The sequence below is a fragment of the Eumetopias jubatus genome, unplaced genomic scaffold (genome assembly GCF_037043125.1).
Source record: "Eumetopias jubatus isolate StellerSeaLion01/CBP00866 unplaced genomic scaffold, mEumJub1_p1.0 scaffold_4, whole genome shotgun sequence".
In the NCBI taxonomy this organism is placed as follows: Eukaryota; Metazoa; Chordata; class Mammalia; order Carnivora; family Otariidae; genus Eumetopias; species Eumetopias jubatus.
The window spans coordinates 9,488,416-9,507,154 of NW_028274810.1; the positions used below are offsets into that span (position 1 = coordinate 9,488,416).

The window sequence follows — 18,739 nt, forward strand, 5'->3', positions numbered from 1 at the left end:
ATATAACTCGATTGTGCTGCACAATTAAATGGATGCATGCCACCTGCAATAGCAAATAGGAAAGCACACATCCTGTAACATGAAATGCATCTATAATCATTAAAGTTGCTCTAGGAAGCAAATGAATCTGTTGTATTACCACCTGCAAGAAAAGCTTAGCTTCCATGATTTTAAAACCCTAATGATCTGATGTGATGGGTATTCACCAACTCTCCAGTGCCTCCCAGGGCTGAGTAACTCCTGACTCTCTGGATCCACTCCTCACCTGCGCTGAGCCCCAGAAGGCTGACCTGTGTCCACTGTTATCAACGGGCTTTCTGACTCCTCTTCTGTGGTTTCTGGAAGCTCTGATCACATCTTGGTAAATCATTCATTTATTAAACTCTCCTCTGAGTTGAGTGTGTATTTTTTGCCCATCTTACACAATCATTTCATTCAATTTCTTGAAGTAACATTTTGAAGGAAAGCAATTCCATCAGAATCTATTCTCTTCAAAATCAATTGTTCTGTGGGGTCTAGACTGAAGTTATTTTAATACTAATTTGGCTACATCTGCCTTTGACATTTCTCAATAAGTAAGTAATCTCTTCTAAGCTTTATACGACAGAGCTCTAGGGTCTCAGCTGAGAAGTTGTCTAAATGTTTGCACAGAGGCAAAGCTTATTTTCAAAAGAAATTTCACCCTATAGAGAGAAGGGATAAATGAGAGTAACAACTATTTTTTTTGCCACAGAATATCAATAGTCTTGACTGTAAATATGGCATAAAAACCATTTGAATCTCTATAATTAGCAAGTACTCCAGTCGCTCACTAAAGAATTTAACCATGAAATGACTCTGATCTAGCAAAAACTTGCCAACACTATTTTGTTCAAGAATGTGGAGCTCTGCCTACCTCAATACATAAAACTCCTGTTTCGTTCCATTCTCTGAGTATAAAATTGTACCTATACATTCCCCTAGTAAAGGTATTTAATTTCATTGTTTTACTATAACTACAATGGACATTTTATACACATCTCCTTGCACACATGCACTTGGCAAGTATTAAGGCCAAAACTAAGCTTACCAAGTTTCACTCTTACCAGTTCCATGTTTTGACCTGCTTATGAATTGTGAAATCACTTTTTTGTGTCTTTACCAGCATTCTTTTCATTTTCAAGTGAAATAAGATAGAAAATACAAAGCAGTGTATATACAAAGGGTAAGGATTATCTTACAAAACTTTGTTTTTTGGGGCACCTGGGTGGCTCAGTTGGTTGAGCATCTGCCTTTGGCTCAGGTCATGATGCCAGGGTCCTGGGATCGAGTCCCGCATCAGGCTCCCTGCTCGGCAGGAGCTTGTTTCTCCCTCTCCTCCCTGCTTGTGATCTCTCTCACTCTCAAATAAATAAAATCTTTTAAAAAAACCTGTTTTTTGATATTAATGGGTATGTATGCAGATGTGTGTACCATGTGTGTCACAGTGTAAAACATTTTACCTAGAATGGGAGAGAGTCAAAATATCTGAAAACTATTCTGTGATAAATACATAGAAGCAGTTTCTGTGTCACAGAATATGCACACTTTCAACCTATTAACAAGCCAGTTGATGAATAAACTTCTGCCTCTATGACTATGTAAGCGAATTCCTTTTTCTTCATATCTTCAAAATTCGATTTTATAACTTCCCCCTCAATCTAATGTATTTTAAATTATATCTTAATGTTGTTTCAATTTACATTTCTCTGAACCTCCAGTGAAGTGGAGCATCCTTTTTTTTTTTTTTTAAGATTTTATTTATTTGAGAGAGAGAGAGAGCGTGCAAGCAGAAGCAGGGGAAGTGGCAGGCAGTGGGAGAGGGTGAGAGAGAAGCAGGCTTCCCAACGAGCAGGGAGCCCAATGCAGGACCCAATCCCAGGACCCCAGGATCATGACCTGAGCTGAAGGCAGGCGCTTAACCGACTGAGACATCCAGGCGCACCATGGAGCATCTTTTCATCTGTGAATTGCCTAACAATATTTTTGTAAACTTCCTTTACTTTCCTTTCTGATTTGCACTTTTTAAGAAAAATCTTAAATGTTATTAAAGGTCACACATCTAGTAAATGACAGGGTTCTGATTTATACCCAGGCAATCTAATTATAAAGTACTTTCTGTTTTGCTTGTAATCCACTAAATGAGGTACATTTTCATTTTAATTTCCAATTATTTGTTGCTAGGACATAGAAATACAATTGATTTTTATGTATGGACTATAACCTGTCACCTTGCTTAACTTTCTACACCTGTACAACTTTTTTTTTTTTAGATTTATTTATTTTGGAAAGAGAGTGAGGGAGTGGGGGGGGGGAGCAGAGGGAGAGAGAGAGAGAGAGAGGGAGAGAATTTCCAGCAGATTCCCTGCTGAGTGCAGAGCTGGACATGCAGCTTGATCTCACAACCCTGAGATCATGACCTGAGCCAAAATCAAGAGTCGGACGCTTAACCAACTGAGCCATCCAGATACCCACCTTGTACAACTTTTTAGTTGTAGTAGTGCTTTTGTAAATTTTTTAGATCTTTCTATGAGGTGGGAGATGTTCCCTCTCCTCTATTTTCTGAAAGACTGTGTAGAATTGGTAACATTACTCCCTTGAATAGTTGGTAGAATTCACAAGTAAAGCCACCTGGGCCTGGAGCTTTCTCTGTGAAAAGGTTTGTTAACTATGACTTCAATTTTTTTCAAAGATAAAGGCTATTTAGATTACATATTTCTCCTTGGGTGAGCTCATAGTTTGTGTCTTCCAAAATATTTCTCCATTTCATCTAAATTGTAAAATTTACTGGAATAAAGTTGTTCATTATAATGTTGTATCACCTATAGGATCTTAGTGATGTCTATGCTTTTATTCTTGATGTTGGTAATTTGTTGCACTTATTTTTTTAAAATTTTTTATTGTTATGTTAATCACCATACATTACATCATTAGTTTTTGATGTAGTGTTCCATGATTCATTGTTTGCATGTAACACCCAGTGCTCCATGCAGAACGTGCCCTCCTTAATACCCATCACCGGGCTAGCCCATCCCCCCACCCCCCTCCCCTCTAGAACCCTCAGTTTGTTTCTCAGAGTCCATCGTCTCTCATGGATCATTGTTGCACTTAGTTTTGATACATTCTGAGTATTAATCCTTATCTCTTACAGATCTGAGTATTAATCCTTATCTCTTAGAGAAGTTGCAAATGCTTTTTCCTAACTTACTGCTTTTCTTTGAACTTTGTAGTATGTTTAGTCATACAGAAGGAAATTTTAAATTTAGATATAATCAAACATATCAATTTTTTAATGACTTGTGATTTTCACTTTTTGTCTGAGAAATCCATCTATCCCACAAAGTCAGTCATAAGAATATTCTTCTGTATCACTTTTTTTTTTAAGATTTTATTTATTTTAGAGAGAGAAAACATGTGCACACGTGTGTGTGGGGAGGAGAGCAGAGGAGGAAAAAATCTCAAGCAAACTCCACGCTGAGCACAGGGCCCAACGTGGGGTTTGATTCCCTGATCTGGAGACCACGACCCCAGCTGAAACCAAGAGTTGGACGCTCAACTGACTGAGCCACCCAGGCACCCCTCTCCTATATCACTTTCTTAATAGTTTTAAAGTTTTACTTTTTTCCATTTAGGTCTTTAATTCACTTGGAATTTTTGTTATGGTGAAAAGGAAGGACCTAATTTTATTTTCTTTGAGAAGGAAACCCAGTAGTTTTCACATCAGTAATTGAATAGATCATTCTTTTCCCACTCATTTGTGATGCCATCTTTGAAAAATGCCAAATTGTTTATATGCTTGGTCTTGTTCTGGGATCTCTATTATGTTCACTTTGTTCTACTTGTCTATTGCTGCACCCGTACTATAGATTCTTTATAAGTTTCAATATCTGGAAAGTCAAGTCCCTCTGCTTGCTCTTAATTTTCAGGATTGTCTTGAAATTTTTTGGATCTTTATTTTTCCATACGAATACTAGAATTATTTTGCTAGGTTCTATGTTAAAATCTTGTTCTATCTAGGTTCTATCTTGTTCAATCTACATTCTACCTAAAATCTTGTTAAGATTTTAATCGATGTTGCCCCTGTCAATGTTGCTGCTGAAACTGCCTCAGCAAAACCAAATGCCTCCGTCAGCGTGGACTCCAGCTAAAAAAACCCAACACATCACAAGTATGGCATCCACGTCACTCCCCCTCCCAAATTCCAGCTGTATCTGACTGATAGGACACTAAATCACACCTAGAAGCCTAGCTGCAAGAGACTTTGGGAAATGTACATTTTAGCTTTAAAGACTTTGCAGTACAGAGTAGTGAACAATGGACTTCACAGTATGGGTATTAGTGGGTTATGAAATCAATTAGTGGGTCACAAATGGTATTTAAAAAAATGAAATAGAACAGAATATAAGTTATCAGTGTGCCTAGCAAGAATAAGTATTGTTTCAAAGAAGTTTTTTATATATATATAATATAGTTTTATATATTTGTAAAATTTTGTTTATATTTATATATATTCATAAATCTTTATTTATATATATAAAACTTCGATGAAACAATACTTATTCTTTTTTTTTTTAAGTAGTCTTTCCACCCAAAGTGCAACTTGAGGGACGCCTGGGTGGCTCAGTCGTTAAGCATCTGCCTTCAGCTCAGGTCATGATCCTGGGGTCCTGGGATCGAGCCCTGCATTGGGGCCTTGGCGGGAAGCCTGCCTCTCCCTCTCCCACTCCCCCTGCTGGTGTTCTCTCTCTCGCTGTGTCTCTCTCTGTCAAATAAATAAAAATCTTAAAAAACAAAAACAAACAAAAATACCAAAGTGCGACTTGAACCTGCAACCCTGAGATCAAGAGTTGCATGCCCTACCGACTAAGCCAGCCAGGGACCCCAAAACAATACTTATTCTTATATATATATACATACATATTTATACACATAAAATATTTTAAACATTATATAAATAAGGGTTGAGAGAAAGAGAAAGTGAGAATAAGAAGGAGAGAGAATATATATATAAAAAAAAAGAAAACATTTCTTATTATGGGTCATGATCAAGAAAGTTTGAAGGCCAAGGGCCTAGGAAGGTGCCGAGACACTATGTGCTAATTCACCACATGTAGTACAATATCCCTTATTTTGCTAAGGAAGTTTCATCTGCTAATAGCTTTTATTTTGAATAGGTGACTTTTGCCAAATAATATTTATATATATATATATATATATATATTTGAGGTAATTGTAAGTTCTTTCTCCTTTAATTAAATACACAGATGAATTTCCAACAATGCATCATCTTTGCATTTTTCTCTAAAAATATTTTTATAGTTACCTATTGTGCCATGACTCCCTAACTTTGTTACGGCCCCTGTCCCACATACCATCCATAATTTCTAGCAGATTCTATATTTGTCCAGTTTGTCAAAGATGCTTCTATACATCCTGACACATTCTTTAAGAACAAAAAATGTCTATGCTTTGTGATTCTTATTAAATTAATAAGAAGCCAAAATATCTGCACTTTATTTAATTAAAAAATTCTCTATAGATAACTTTCTAATCTCAGAACCAATGATCTAGTAAGAATTTGTAATGGAAGAGTAAGTCCTATAGGAAAGCTGTATTTTAATTCTGATATGCAGGTGCCTGGGTGGCTCAGTTGATTAAGCGTCTCCCTTCAGCTCAGGTCATGGGATCGAGCCCCCACTGGGCTCCATGCTCAGCAGGGAGTCTGCTTCTCCCTCTCCCTCTGCCCCTCCTCTACCCCCCCACCCATCGCTCACTTGTGTGTGCTCTCTCTCTCAAGTAAATAAAATCTTGAAAAAAAAATAATTCTGATGTGCTAGTGACAATTATTTCAATGTTTTTGTTAAGAATATAAAACTACTGGGTGCCCGGGTGGCTCAGTCGGTTAAGCGTCTGCCTTCAGTTCAGGTCATGATCCCGGGTCCCAGGATTGAGTCCCACGTCAGGGTCCCGGCTCAGTGGGGAGCCTGCCTCTCCCTCTCCCTCTGCTGCTCCCCCTGCTTGTGCTTTCTCTCTGTCAAATAAATAAAATCTTAGAAAAAAAAAAGAATATAAATCTACTAACAGTACCTTCATCAATTTGACCTCCACAGAAATACCTGCCCAGATTATATTCACTTAAGCAGTGCCTCAGAAACTTTCATTTGCTTCTTATTTGTTGTATTTTATTTGCTTATTTTTAAATACTAAAGAATGTCTATATTGCTTGAAAGCAGCCAAATGACAAATATTGCATTTTCAATGGGCACTGGTTTTAACTCACCACATCAGGAAACTACAACACTGTTTCTTTTAACACATCAGTACCAAAGTTCTGGACAAGCTGTTCTAAGACCTTTGACCCAAGAAACTGGGGGTTTCTTACGTGTCTTACATTTTTCTTGCTGTTTTTGAGGAGAAAAGAAATTTAAATTTGAATAAAAAAGATGCTTTTTACAAATCACTTGTACAAATTATGTTCCCTGTAAATTAAAAGCTTTCCAATCATTTAATCAGTGCAAATATACACAGGTACACATTCTCTACAATCACTATTCTTCAACATTTAATAACAAAAGGAAAAAAAATCTCTTTATAAAAGGTGGTAGAATGAAAAAACAGTAAATATTAAACTTCACCAAAGGACCATCTAGAAAGAAACAACGACCTTATCAGTGATACAACTGACTCGAGCAGTTGGTAGCCTGCCTGGCCTTCTTATTAGGCAACATGTATAACACCCTTCCCTTTTTCTACCCCACAGTTGGGGAAGCAGGAGACCCAGGGATAGAACTAATGGAATCCTCATTTATTTAGCCAGAGGCAGAGGGAACCCCAGTGCCAACAGAGAGATGGATTCCCAACTGGTCTTCAGTTAGAACCAAGCCATCACACTGGTTGCCCCTGGGTGTTGGGCCTATGGGTGATAGATTTTTTAACTTCTAGTTTCCAAATTTTCTATAAGGGGACGTATTATTCTCATAATGCAAAGAGCGCTCTAACTGACCGAAGAGCACATATATGCTAGTTCAGTGTTTTATTTTTAATGCCCAACCACTAAGAAGACCTTCTAAGTGTCCTTGTAAGTTCCTCCTGTCTTCCTCTCCTGGTGGGGGGCAGTGTCTCCAATCTGCCAGAGATAGAAAAGCAGGATTCCACAGTTTGAGGGTTTGGGTCACATTTGCCTGGGATTTATAAAAATGATACTGCAAGGAGTTCCACAGTTTTCTTGATGGTTAGAAACAGTAATATTTATTAGATACTGATTGTGTCTAGGCCCATATTCTTCGGCAAATAGCAGAGAGAAACAAACAGCAGGAGAGATGGTCCCTATTTATGAAGAGCTCAAAATATCATCAAGGGCATAAAGGACATAAAAATACTTTAACAAATACAAAGGTACAGACTAATAAGAGTGCAAACCAAGAGGTTAGCGTGGAAGGGGACAGGAAAGTGTCAGAGCCAACTGGGGGTGATGCCTCCAAGATTTCCAGAAGCAGGCCCCATGACGTCTTCTCTTTACCTCCAATGCAACTTCTCTTTCTCCCAAAGTTAGCAAAATGGAAATTCTGAAGACACAGGAATGTTCCTTGTTGGGAAAGCAGCCTAAGGCCATATTGCACAAACTTGTTGATTCCAGGTTAATACTCCTACTTGAGATAGCATTCAAGTTTCAAGGGAAACAGGTATTTCCAGCATATGATTTTAGAAAACTAAGTGTGACAGACTTATTTTAAAGTTGGCAGTACTTCATGAAAAAAACCACATTTCCTATGAAATTACTTGCTTTTTACTCTGACTACAGAGGCAGGGACTGATCTGGGATCAGAAGCGTTCAAGTTCTTAACGGTTGCCCAAGTGCCTTGTTGCACAATGCCGAAAACAGACAAACAAAAACCCGTGACAGATCATTTTCTTTTCTTCCTTATAAAAGCTGCCCCTTTTCAAGTGCCCAACATGTCTGTCACTCTGCAAGTGCTCTCCGCCCTCACAAAGCTTCATCTGTTACTGAGCACGGTTCTGAAGTGAGTGCTGGTACTGGAATCTGAGATGGACCAGTTTCTGGAGACGCGCACAGGTCTGAACTGTCAAAGGGAATGGACAGGGAACTGCAGCCACACCTCGGGCTCTCAGAAAATCGCTTCAGTACAGTTGGCTTTTCCTAGGCGATCGTCTGTAGGACTCAAGGCACGAGGAGCTCAAGCCAACCCTAAGCTTGGAAAGCAAGGGGTGAACAGTTAGGGTAAAGCTGGAGGCCTTGGGCCACATACAGTTACCTCTCAGTGCTATTCCTCTGGCAAAAAACTGGAATGTGAACAACAGTCGGCCTCAAGAGATTCCTGGTGAGGCACAGATGATGGGGGTAGACGTCAAATATGGTATTAGGATGAAATCTTAAGGATGGTTTATCTTATTCCACTAACGTGGTGAGAAGGAATTTTACATGTCTGCCTTTAGGTCATGATCAAGGATAAGCAACACAGTCAGACTTCTAGAAACAAATTAGCTTTCCACTCTGGTGTGCGGATTTGAGCTATCTGGCCAGAAGTCATGGTTCGGAAATAAACCTGAATTGTGGACTAACGAACGACTGTTCCTTCAGTACTGTGATGTCCTCGCTCATGAAATCTCTTCTCCATTGTCCTTTGTGCCTGAAAAAAAATGAGCCCATGCTGAGGACCTTCCATGCATGTTCAAGCCTGTGCTTCTACAACTCTTAGGTTTCCTGGAAAAGCCTGCCTTCGCCAGAGGCAAGGAGATCATTTGCTTGTGAGGGGGGAGCCGGGGCTCTTCACTTAATCATCTGGGTTTCTTCATCTGCATCGAAAAACTCCTCCTCTTCCTCACTCTCACTGCCTAAAGTGTTGTCCTTGTCCACAGACTGAAAGGGGAAAGGAGAACCAGAATGGTCACATGATGCCATGACATTTCTAAAATGAACATTATTATCTAGCACTCAACTGACAAATGCATTTTTATGACATCTCCCCTAAGATTTCACCCTAAAGTGTTCTACAAAAGTGAATGAATCACCGGCCACCTTCATTTCTCTAAAAAACCAGTTGCTATTAATCTCACACCTGTTTTCCAACAGTTTTGCTTGGTTCTATTAAATCTAACCAGAACATTCTTCTGCTGCCCCCTCAAACTATCATCATCCCAAGAGGTATACCTGAAAGATTAAGAAGACTATGAAGACTGGGGCAACTGGGTGGCTCAGTTGTTAAGCGTCTGCCTTCGGCTCAGGTCATGATCCCAGCATCCTGGGATCGAGTCTCACATCGGGCTCCCTGCTCTGCGGGAGGCTTGCTTCTTCTCCCGCTCCCCCTGCTTATGTTCCCTCTCTGGCTGTGTCTCTCTGTCAAATAAATAAATAAAATCTTTAAAAAAAAAAAAAGAAGACTATGAAGACTATGCCATACCTGTGGCGGATCCAAGGTCTGTAAAGATAATGCTTCATCCCCTAGCCTCCGATATGAATACACCTGAAGGTCAGAAAACGTCTCTAGCAATGGGCTGTTAAGGGTTTCCGGCAATAATAAACTCAGGAGGCCCGAAGTCAGGCCGGTGGCTCCAAAGACAATGAAGGGTAAAGACCACTGCACATATCTCTGTGGGGGCAGGGAGTAGAACAAAAACATACAAAAACTCGGTATCCGTTTCCCAGCATGTGACATCAGCAGTCTTATGACCGAGGCATGGCCATGTTTACTATTCCTACTAGAATACACAATAAGCCACTTCCTTCCCCATGGAGAGTTACCCTGGAAAATCATGGAGTGCTTGCTCAGGCACGCAGAAGTGGGAGTGAGTACACAGAGAGGCGGCAGAGGTATGTGCATAGGATCGGAAGCAGGGGGGTGGGTACTGCTTTCACTGCAGGCAACTCGCTTAGAACACAGGGATCTCCACATACTCTTCGCTTGGGAGACACCTCAAATACTCGCTCACCATAAAGTTTAAAGTTCTCCACCCTGGAATCAGCCAATCAGTATGCTCGCTGATTCACTTAGCACTGAGTGAGGGACAGGCCAGGCTAGTAGGGAGAGATAGGGAGGGGGCTCCCGTGATCAGGCTCACAGAAATCCCCAAAATGCGGAGGTGTCAGGAAACCAGAGATAAGGGAACACACCAGATCGCCCTGCCCAAGGTGTCTTCGGAGGGGGGTCTCTTTTTATGACAGTCACCTGGGACCAACAGAGATTAACCAGACCCTAAAAAAAAGTAAGCCATTAAAGATGTTATCACTAGTTCTTACACAAAAGTGCTATCAGTAGAGAAATTAAAAAGATTTAAGTTCCCTGGTTAGCTTTCAATAAAAGACCAATCCTAAAAGCCCTCAGGGGCAATCCTGTGGGGGCCCCTTCACTGCTGAGAGCTTTTTTATTGTATCCTTGCTTAATAAAAACTCTATCCCTTTCCTCTCCTTTGTCTGCGAGATTCATTCTTCAACTCCATGAGACAAGAACCTCGCTCTCCCGCTTCAGCAACATGCCTGGAGGACGGGGTTAAAGTTATGAACACCCCAAAAAGAAAAAGAAAACCCTAAGGAACCCGTGTGATTTGGAAACTACCTGAACACGGTGATACAGCTTTGCTTCAGAGATCCAACAGACATTCTTCGGAAAATTTAGTTTCTTGAAACACAAACTGGCTCAAAGATAATGACACAGAAAACTGTGTTGCTCTAGGGCCACTGGGGTGTTACTCTGGGGCCTTTCTGAGCTGATCAACATTCTTGAATTCCTGTATAGGAGTTGCTTAGCTTTATGCTTCTCTCTTTTGGGCTTCCAAATTGCGTGGATAGGACCACTACTAGTTAGGGTATCTTCTGCCTGATTTTTCAGAAGTAAAAAGATGACGGACAAAGTGGGGCGAGGGGTGGAGGTGGGAGGGGGGAATCTCACTTCTGGAGCCCACATGCAAACACAGGTCCAACACTGTGGGTGTGCTGCTGAATCAAGGGGGACACAACACTCTCATCTCTTCTCAACTGAGCAGGAATAGAGGTACAGTGCTAGGTATTCTAATGTTCTGGGAGAGCCATCCAGAGTCAGAGATCTTTAGAGATAAACCCCTAATGTCCACACACTTTGCAGAATGGAACTAATTTATATTAGAGAAATGGTCTTATACTGTAAAATTAAGCATGAAACATGGAAAGAGATACTCATGAAAAGGAAGTATACTGCAAGTCAAAGACAGAAAGATGGAAGGAAGGAAAGAAGGAAGGAAAGAGAGAGAGAAAGAAAGAAAGAAAGAAAAAGAAGAAAGAAAGAGAGAAAGAAAGAAAAAAGAAAGAAAGAGAGAGAGAGAGAGAAAGAAAGAAAAAGAGGCCACAGTGGCATTTCAGAGACATTCTCCTGTGCTAGTGAGGCAGGGACACCAAAGGGACGCTATGAGAGAAAAAGCTGGTTTTCCCTTTGCTGCTTTTCCCGCTTCTCCTCTTGCTAGGACCCACACTCCCAGCCCACTTCACACACGCCTTGTAAAGCAAATCGCATAGGTCCTTCTTATAAGAGGTCAGGACTTAATGATTTCTCTAGAACAGATAATATCTAAGGAAGGACCAGGTGACAATAACCAGGTGAAGCTATCATATGAGCATTCCAGACCACTGGAGACATTCTAGACATCTCCATGGCAAGACACCTTGGCTCCAAGGAATAACACGGGGGCCCTTGTCTTTGTTCTAAGCGGTTCCTGGATGCCTGGATGCCTGAGAGGACACGTACACCAGACCACTCCCAGCCCCATGGACAAAGATGAGACTCCTTCCTTTCCTTTCTGAGCCTCCCAGACAGTCACTCCATCTGTATCTGCTTTCTCCAGATCTTCAATAAACTCTTTCACCTCCTGCTGGCTCACATTTGATTTCCATGCTGCGTGAAGCCAAGGACCCTCCTGGCTGGTCCTGCGGGAACCCCCTGGGTGTATCGCTAGTGGGCAGAACAGTTGTCTACACAGCACATCCAGGCACCCCTTGTTGAGTGCTGGCTGGGAGGGCAATAGTTCGGCCCAGCAGAGACATCCGCAGGGGCTCTGGGGATTAATCTGTCACAGAACTGGAACATTTCAAGACTGGAAGGATTTTCAGGGCTGCCATTAGGTCTATCCCCTTTCTTTTGACTATGACATTTAGGAAACACTAAAAACTCTTAATAGACACACTGCTAGGCACGTTTCTCTTCTAATTTTCTTGTGGAAGTGGTGTGCCTTTGGGCAAGTTACCTAACCTGCTTCTGCTGATTTCTCATCTTTAATAGAGGGCAACAACCATGCCTGCCTCACATGGTTCTTGTGAAGCTTACTTGAGATGATATGTGTTGAAGTGCTCAACACGGAGCCCAGCACATCGCAGAAGCTTAATAAATATTCACTGGCTGGCTAACTTATGGATGGAGATAGGAAGGGCACACTGGCATTAGCTAACTCTCCAGTAAATGCAGAGAAGCAAACACGCGGAGCCTCGGGGCTAAGAGCATCCTGGGTCCGAGCCCATCTGCCCTGAGGGACACGTAATCTAAAAGATACAAGGTTCCCATGCGGGGCAGGCTGATCTTAAGTGGCAACTGTTCATTACCACCTTCTACTCAAAGGCGCAAGCATTTCCAAAGCAGAGAATCCAGAAAAACAAAACTAGGAGGTACAAACCAACCAGTGAGGGGATGAAGGGGGCAATAATCCCACCAACTCGGGAGAACATAGAACAAGTTCCAAGCCCAACGTTCCTGAAAGGCATAAAAAGGGGGGGAAAAATCAGTAAGTTCTGGCAGGGGCGGTGGGGGCGGGGGGAGTGTAAAGACCCTGTGGGACAATGGGCCTGTAATAATAAATCCCAAGGTGGAGGAAGCACAAGCAGTGCTGCCTGCTAGAACATTCTGAGCCGCTGGAAATGTCCTATAACCGCACTGTCCAATATGGAAGCCGCTAGACAGCTATTAGCACTAGAAATGGGGCTAGTGAGAACGAGGAACTGGGTTTTTCATTTGCTTTATTTTAATTAGTTTAAATTTAAATAGCCACATGAGGCTAGTAACTCCCATACTGGACAGCGCAGTTATTACAGAGAACAGTTGTAGAAACGACCATGAGAATGTTTCTTGTCAAATGTTCTTACGGGTTTTTGTGTGAGGTTTCCTCTGAATTGATATACCCGTGGAGAGCCAGGCCTTTATGACCTGAGAAGTCTGCCCATTTATTTAAATTCAACAAATTGACGATTCAAGGGTCAGGCATATGACTATGAATTGAGCACATATTATCAGGAGACCAGGAACGTGACCTTTGTGAGGGGTACGGACATGCGAGAGGTGGGAGGGGGTGGGAATGAGAGCAGTTACAGGTGGGGTGGCCAGGCAGCACCCTCTCACCCCAGCCTAATTGTTAGCAATGGCAAAATGGTCATCCTAGCATCACAGCCAGGAGCCAGAGAAATCAGGTCAGAGGAATAATTAGGAAATGACCAGCCAATCACAGACAGCCTGGGAAAAACTGGAGGAAAAGGGACTTAAAATTAATAGGCAGAAAGAATCATTCAGTTTGCACGGATGAGGGAAACATTTGGAATGATCTCTGAAAAGCCTGGGGAAGTGCTGAGCTAGGGAGCTCCTGCCCGGCCCTCAGAGGCAGTTCTAAGAAGACTGAGCTACATCCCTGCCCTTCCCATCTTGTTTTCAGACTTATTTTATGAGGGGGAAACTTCAGAGTGTGTTCTTTTTGATAGGAGCATGTCCTACTCATTAGAAACCACATTTAACAACTAATATGAAAACCTCATCATCACTTCTAAGTGGAATTATCTTTTTAACAATGTGTATATTCTGAGTGAAAATGTAGGTCCTGTGAGAACAAGGACCTAGTCCCCTTGCCTGACATGTGCCTGACACAGGATGGGTGACTGAATAAATTCAATCCAATGAAATCAAGATGGCATCCGAGCACTCTTTGGGTGATGGGATGTGTTCATTGTAGAGGACTTCCCTCATGATTTACACGAGGGAGTTCAGCCCAAAATACAGCTACGTTTTCCTCAGCCAAGTGGGCTGAGTGCAGTCTACACAGGCAACTTCTGGGCTTCGGCCTGCTTGCTGGATCGTTGCTGGCCCACACTAACTCTGGTCCCGGTGGAACGAGAACCATCCCTCTGCCGCGGCAAGGGTCTACAGCAAAACATGCAGGACGTGTGAGGCTCACCTGATGACTGTGGGGTACAGCTCAGAGGTGTAGATGTACACCACGTTAAAGGCCGCGCTGATTGTCAGCTTCCCGAGCAGAGACAAGGAATGGCTGTTCACCACGGCAAACACACCTGTGTCTGAGGAGGACAAGGGTAACACCGTGAGGTCCTTCAAGGAGAAAGACACCTTTAAATGACTCACTGAATTCTGAAGGAGCCAGAGGCATGAATAGTGATCTCAAACAGTAAGGAGGTAGTGTCATGGAATACACATTCAGAAGGTTCAGTGAGCACACATAACACACCCACACAAATATTCTCCCAGTGTCTTGGCTAGCTCTCCGACACCTTCCACAGTGGTGGTCATTGTGGGTGATTAAACTCGCTTCCTCCTCAGTGACAGAGCTCTTGGAAAACTGTCCTGTAGTAAAGCAAGCTTCATGGGGATGGTAAGTCTCATCCACCATGGGATGGCCTCTCTTTCCCAACCTCGTTCAACAACCAGTGATGTGAAATGGTGGTAAGCATGACAAGCTCTGGCGCGTTCGGGCAGTAAGTCTGACGGATGTAAGAGGCAGAGGGCGGTCCAGGAAAACGACTCTCTTCAGTGGGCGTTTCTTGGTGTTCCATTGGAAGATAAGGAATAATCCCGCTAAAAGACTACCAGAGGGTATAAATTAATGTTCTTTAAAGAACAAGACTCTAAATATGGAACTACTTTTAATCTTTCTTCCTGCCCAACTTCTTACTTGAATTACTAATCACTAATGATATTTCAGTTTCTTAATGTTACGTCTTTACATAAAATACAAAAATACAGATTATGGCAGCTCATTTCCCTATCAAAAATACTATCAATTATCCCGTGGTTCTTTCCTTTATTAACATTTTTCTCCCTGGGATCTTGCAATGCAATTACTCCCTTTCAAACATATTTAACCTCTCCCTTCAATAACCCACTAGACTCTGCTTTCAAAATAACAATTTCTCCTTCTAAGGAAAAAAATCTCATTGACTCTGTGGTACTTTCCCCCTTGACTAGCAGACATCTTCAATGAGGGACCAAGCCTCCATTTCCCCAAATACACCTGCCCTTGTAGCTCACTACAATCTGGCTTCCGATAGCATGTTCTCCTCCAAAGTCCTACTCTTGAAGGTCAACAGCGAGGTCCTAATCGCCAAAGTAATTGCCTCTCATTCTCCTTGACATTTCTGCCAAATAGAATTCGCTTGTCCCCTTCCTTGCGGCTGCTTGCTTGGCTCATAGAAACCACTCTTCCCTTAAATAACTCAAAAGCAATATCCTCTCCTTCCTTTGACCTCCACTGTGCCTATTCCCTAATCCATTCAACCGGCACGCTTCAGACACACTCCTGGAGCTGCTTCCTTTTCTATCTTGTCTGCCCCCAGTACATTCCGAGTTACTTCAGGCTAAGGCTGGTATCCTGTTTGTATCTGTGCCCCTCACACCATCTCCCATAGGACGATCCTCCGCGGTGCTTGCTAAATATTTGTTGAACAAATAAGTAGAAGGACTACAGTAGGGATGAATTTAGTGAAAAGAATCGGTGTTAATGCTCTCTCAACTTCTAAGGAGGGGGGCATTTAAATACTCCATCCTAAACTATGCTTCACCTTCCCTGCTTGACTATGAAATAAATCTTCATCTACTTTAAAGATGGTGTCCCGAACACAGTGGCCCACGCGCTGCCAAACCCGACCATCTGGGGCTTTCTCCTCTTCTGCCAGGCTACTTGGAAGAAGATGCTAGCTCTTTTAAGTACTGAATATATTATTTTAAGCCATGAGTGCTTCTGGAAAAAGAACTCTGCCTTTTGGCGTTTACCCCAAGATATATGTCTGCACTTGAGATCTAACAATCTTTTCCATTAAACCAATAACAAGGGCAATTCTTCAATTATTTTCCAGAAAACTCAGTGTGTCAGGAAAAGGTATTCGGTAGCCTTGGAGCAAACAGGAATATGCACATTTGCTTTACTGCAAATGATCTCTGGGGCTGTTTTCAACCTGTACAGGATGGCATCTTTCAGAACTGTACAGTGACGCTCTGTAACATCTTTAACAACAGGTTAGGGGATGGCTGTCCTGAAAATTGAATTCAAATGGCACGCCACAGAAGGCTTTTATCCAAACACCCACAAGATCCAAAGCTGGAAGAAGCCTTTCACGTGAAGCTCAGGACGGTTCCAGATGGAAGCCCTTTGGGGAGCGAGGCTCCAGCCGTGTACCCACAGAGCACTCCCACCGGCCTAACACCTCATCAGATGCTTGAAACTTCTCCCCTGCGTTCCTGACAATGGTGTCTGCAGTCACCACTTGAACCTCGGGGAATTCACCTATCCCCAGGTAGTCCATGTCAATTCAGACAGTTCTGTTTATTAGAAAATTATTTCTTATCCTTTCTGGGGCTCCTGCCTCGGAAGCTGTTGGGCTGTTGGTCATTCTGAGTCAATGTTCAGGAGTGCTTTGCAGCCACTGGGCTGGTTCCTTTGATTCCTGACTTTGGCTCTTTATCTGAAAATAAAATAGATACTACTGGCTATTACCAGCAAAAGTCCAAAGTGACTGTTTAAAAAAAAAAAGTAATTTAAAAAGGAAAACTAGGGGCGCCTGGGTGGCTCATTGGGTTGAGGGTCTGCCTTTGGCTCAGGTCATAATCCCAGGGTCCTGGGATTCAGCCCTGTTTCAGGTTCTCTGCTCAGTGGGGAGTCTGCTTCTCCCTCTGCACCCCCCCCACCTCACCAATTTGTGCTGTCTTCCTCTGCCTGCCGCTCTGCCTTCTTGTGCTCTGCCCCCCGTCAAATGAATGAATGAATGAATAATAAATATAACTAAAATCTTAAAAAAAAAAAAGGAAAACTAAACTCAATTATCTTTGAGGGGAAAAAAAGATAATTCTCCAAACACTTGTATCTTGTATCCTTCAAAGCACTAAATTCAAGAGGTTATAAGTTTATTCCAATGATGAAGCTGTAAGGACACCATTTTTGGAACTAGCTATCTGGAAGTTTTCTCAGAGCCCATCTGAGGGTGCCAGAACAAAAAATCTCAGTATGTTATAGTCACATTTCACTGACCCCAAATAGTAAAACTTCAACTTAATCAACTACTTCATTCACTGGGTGATTATGGCAAATTTTTGATTTCTCATGCATATTTAATACAGCAGTATGCCCTCTGCTGTGATACACAGGTGGGCAAAAAAAAAAAAACCCTACAATTCATTTGCTTCCCCCCCTTTTTTAATTTAATTTTAATTTTTTTAAAGATTTTATTTATTTATTTGACAGAGAGAGACATAGCGAGAGGGGGAACACAAGCAGGGGGAGTAGGAGAGGGAGAAGCAGGCTTCCCCGCGGAACAGGGAGCCCAATACGGGACTCGATCCCAGGACCCTGGGATCACGACCTGAGCCGAAGGCAGACGGTTAACGACTGAGCCACCCAGGCGCCCCATTCCCCCCCATTTTTTTAAAGAAAAATACCATATATGCACAAAGTTCTGTCACTATAGTTTCACCATTTCTAAAATTTCACATGAATGATATAATTCAGTTTGTAGACTTTTGTGTCTAGCTTCTTTTAGTTAGCATGAATGCTTTTGAAATTTATCCATTTATTGCGTGTATCAGCAGGTCACAGTTCAATCCTTTTGTTGTTGTTGAGCAATATTTCATTGTACGAATATGTCACAATTTGTTTATCCATTCCTCAGCCGATGGATATTTGGGTTCCTTCCAGTTTGGGGCTATTATTAATAAAGCTACTATGAACATTTGCATCAAAGTCTTTGTGTACATCTGTGTTCCTGCTTCCCTTGGGTAAAGGTGAGTCATATGGCAAGTGTATGTCTCCCTTTTAAATAAGCTGCTAATGTTTTTCAAAGGGTCTGTACCATTTTACATTTCTATCAGCGGGATATAAGAGTTCCAGTTCTTCCTTACCATTGCCAATGATGGTATGGTTGGTCTTTTTAATTTTAGCCATTCTATTTTTTTTTTTTTTTTAGACTTTATTTATGTATCTGAGAGACAGAAAGAAAGCACGAGCAGGGAGAAAGGACAGAGGAGGAAGCAGACTCCCCACTGAGCAGGGAGCCTGACATGGGACTTGATCCCAGGACCCTGGGAACATGACCTGAGCCCAAGGCAGACACTTAACTGACTGAGCCACCCAGGCACCCTAATTTTAGACATTCGAATAGGTGCACGGTGGTATATCTCCACTGTGGTTTTGATTTCCATTTCCCTAATGTTAAATAGTTGAACATCTTTTCCCATGCTTATTGACCATTTTCTTATCCCTTTGGAGAAGTGTCTGTTCAAATCTTCTGCCCATGTTTTTTTTCTCATTATTAAGCTGCAAGAGTCCATTCTATATTCAGGGTACAAGTCCTTTATCAGGTATATGTTTTGCAATTATTTTTCTGTCTATGCCTTGCTTTTCATTTCTTTAATTATGTCTTTCAAAAAGCAAAAGTTTTTAATTTTGAAGCCTAAGTAATGAATGTTTTTCGCTTTGTGCT

The 18,739-nt window shown here is 41.9% G+C and overlaps 1 protein-coding gene across 6 annotated transcripts in view; it reads right to left on the reverse strand.

Moving 5' to 3' along the window:
- Positions 1-7,238: 7,238 nt before the first annotated feature.
- Positions 7,239-18,739, reverse strand: part of SLC22A15 (solute carrier family 22 member 15) — a 66,814-nt gene continuing 55,313 nt past the window's right edge. The window contains exons 9-12 of one of the 6 annotated variants that reach the window (XM_028101909.2): positions 14,212-14,332; positions 12,674-12,746; positions 9,438-9,626; positions 7,239-8,896 (exon numbers count right to left, since the gene is read on the reverse strand). In XM_028101909.2, the coding sequence (XP_027957710.1) occupies positions 8,807-8,896; positions 9,438-9,626; positions 12,674-12,746; positions 14,212-14,332 (473 nt within the window). In that variant the 3' untranslated portion in view covers positions 7,239-8,806. Of the gene's footprint in view, positions 8,897-9,187; positions 9,374-9,437; positions 9,627-12,669; positions 12,747-14,211; positions 14,333-18,739 lie in introns of those variants that run through there. The other 5 variants (XR_015767960.1, XM_028101911.2, XM_028101910.2 and 2 more) reach the window with 5 other exon arrangements.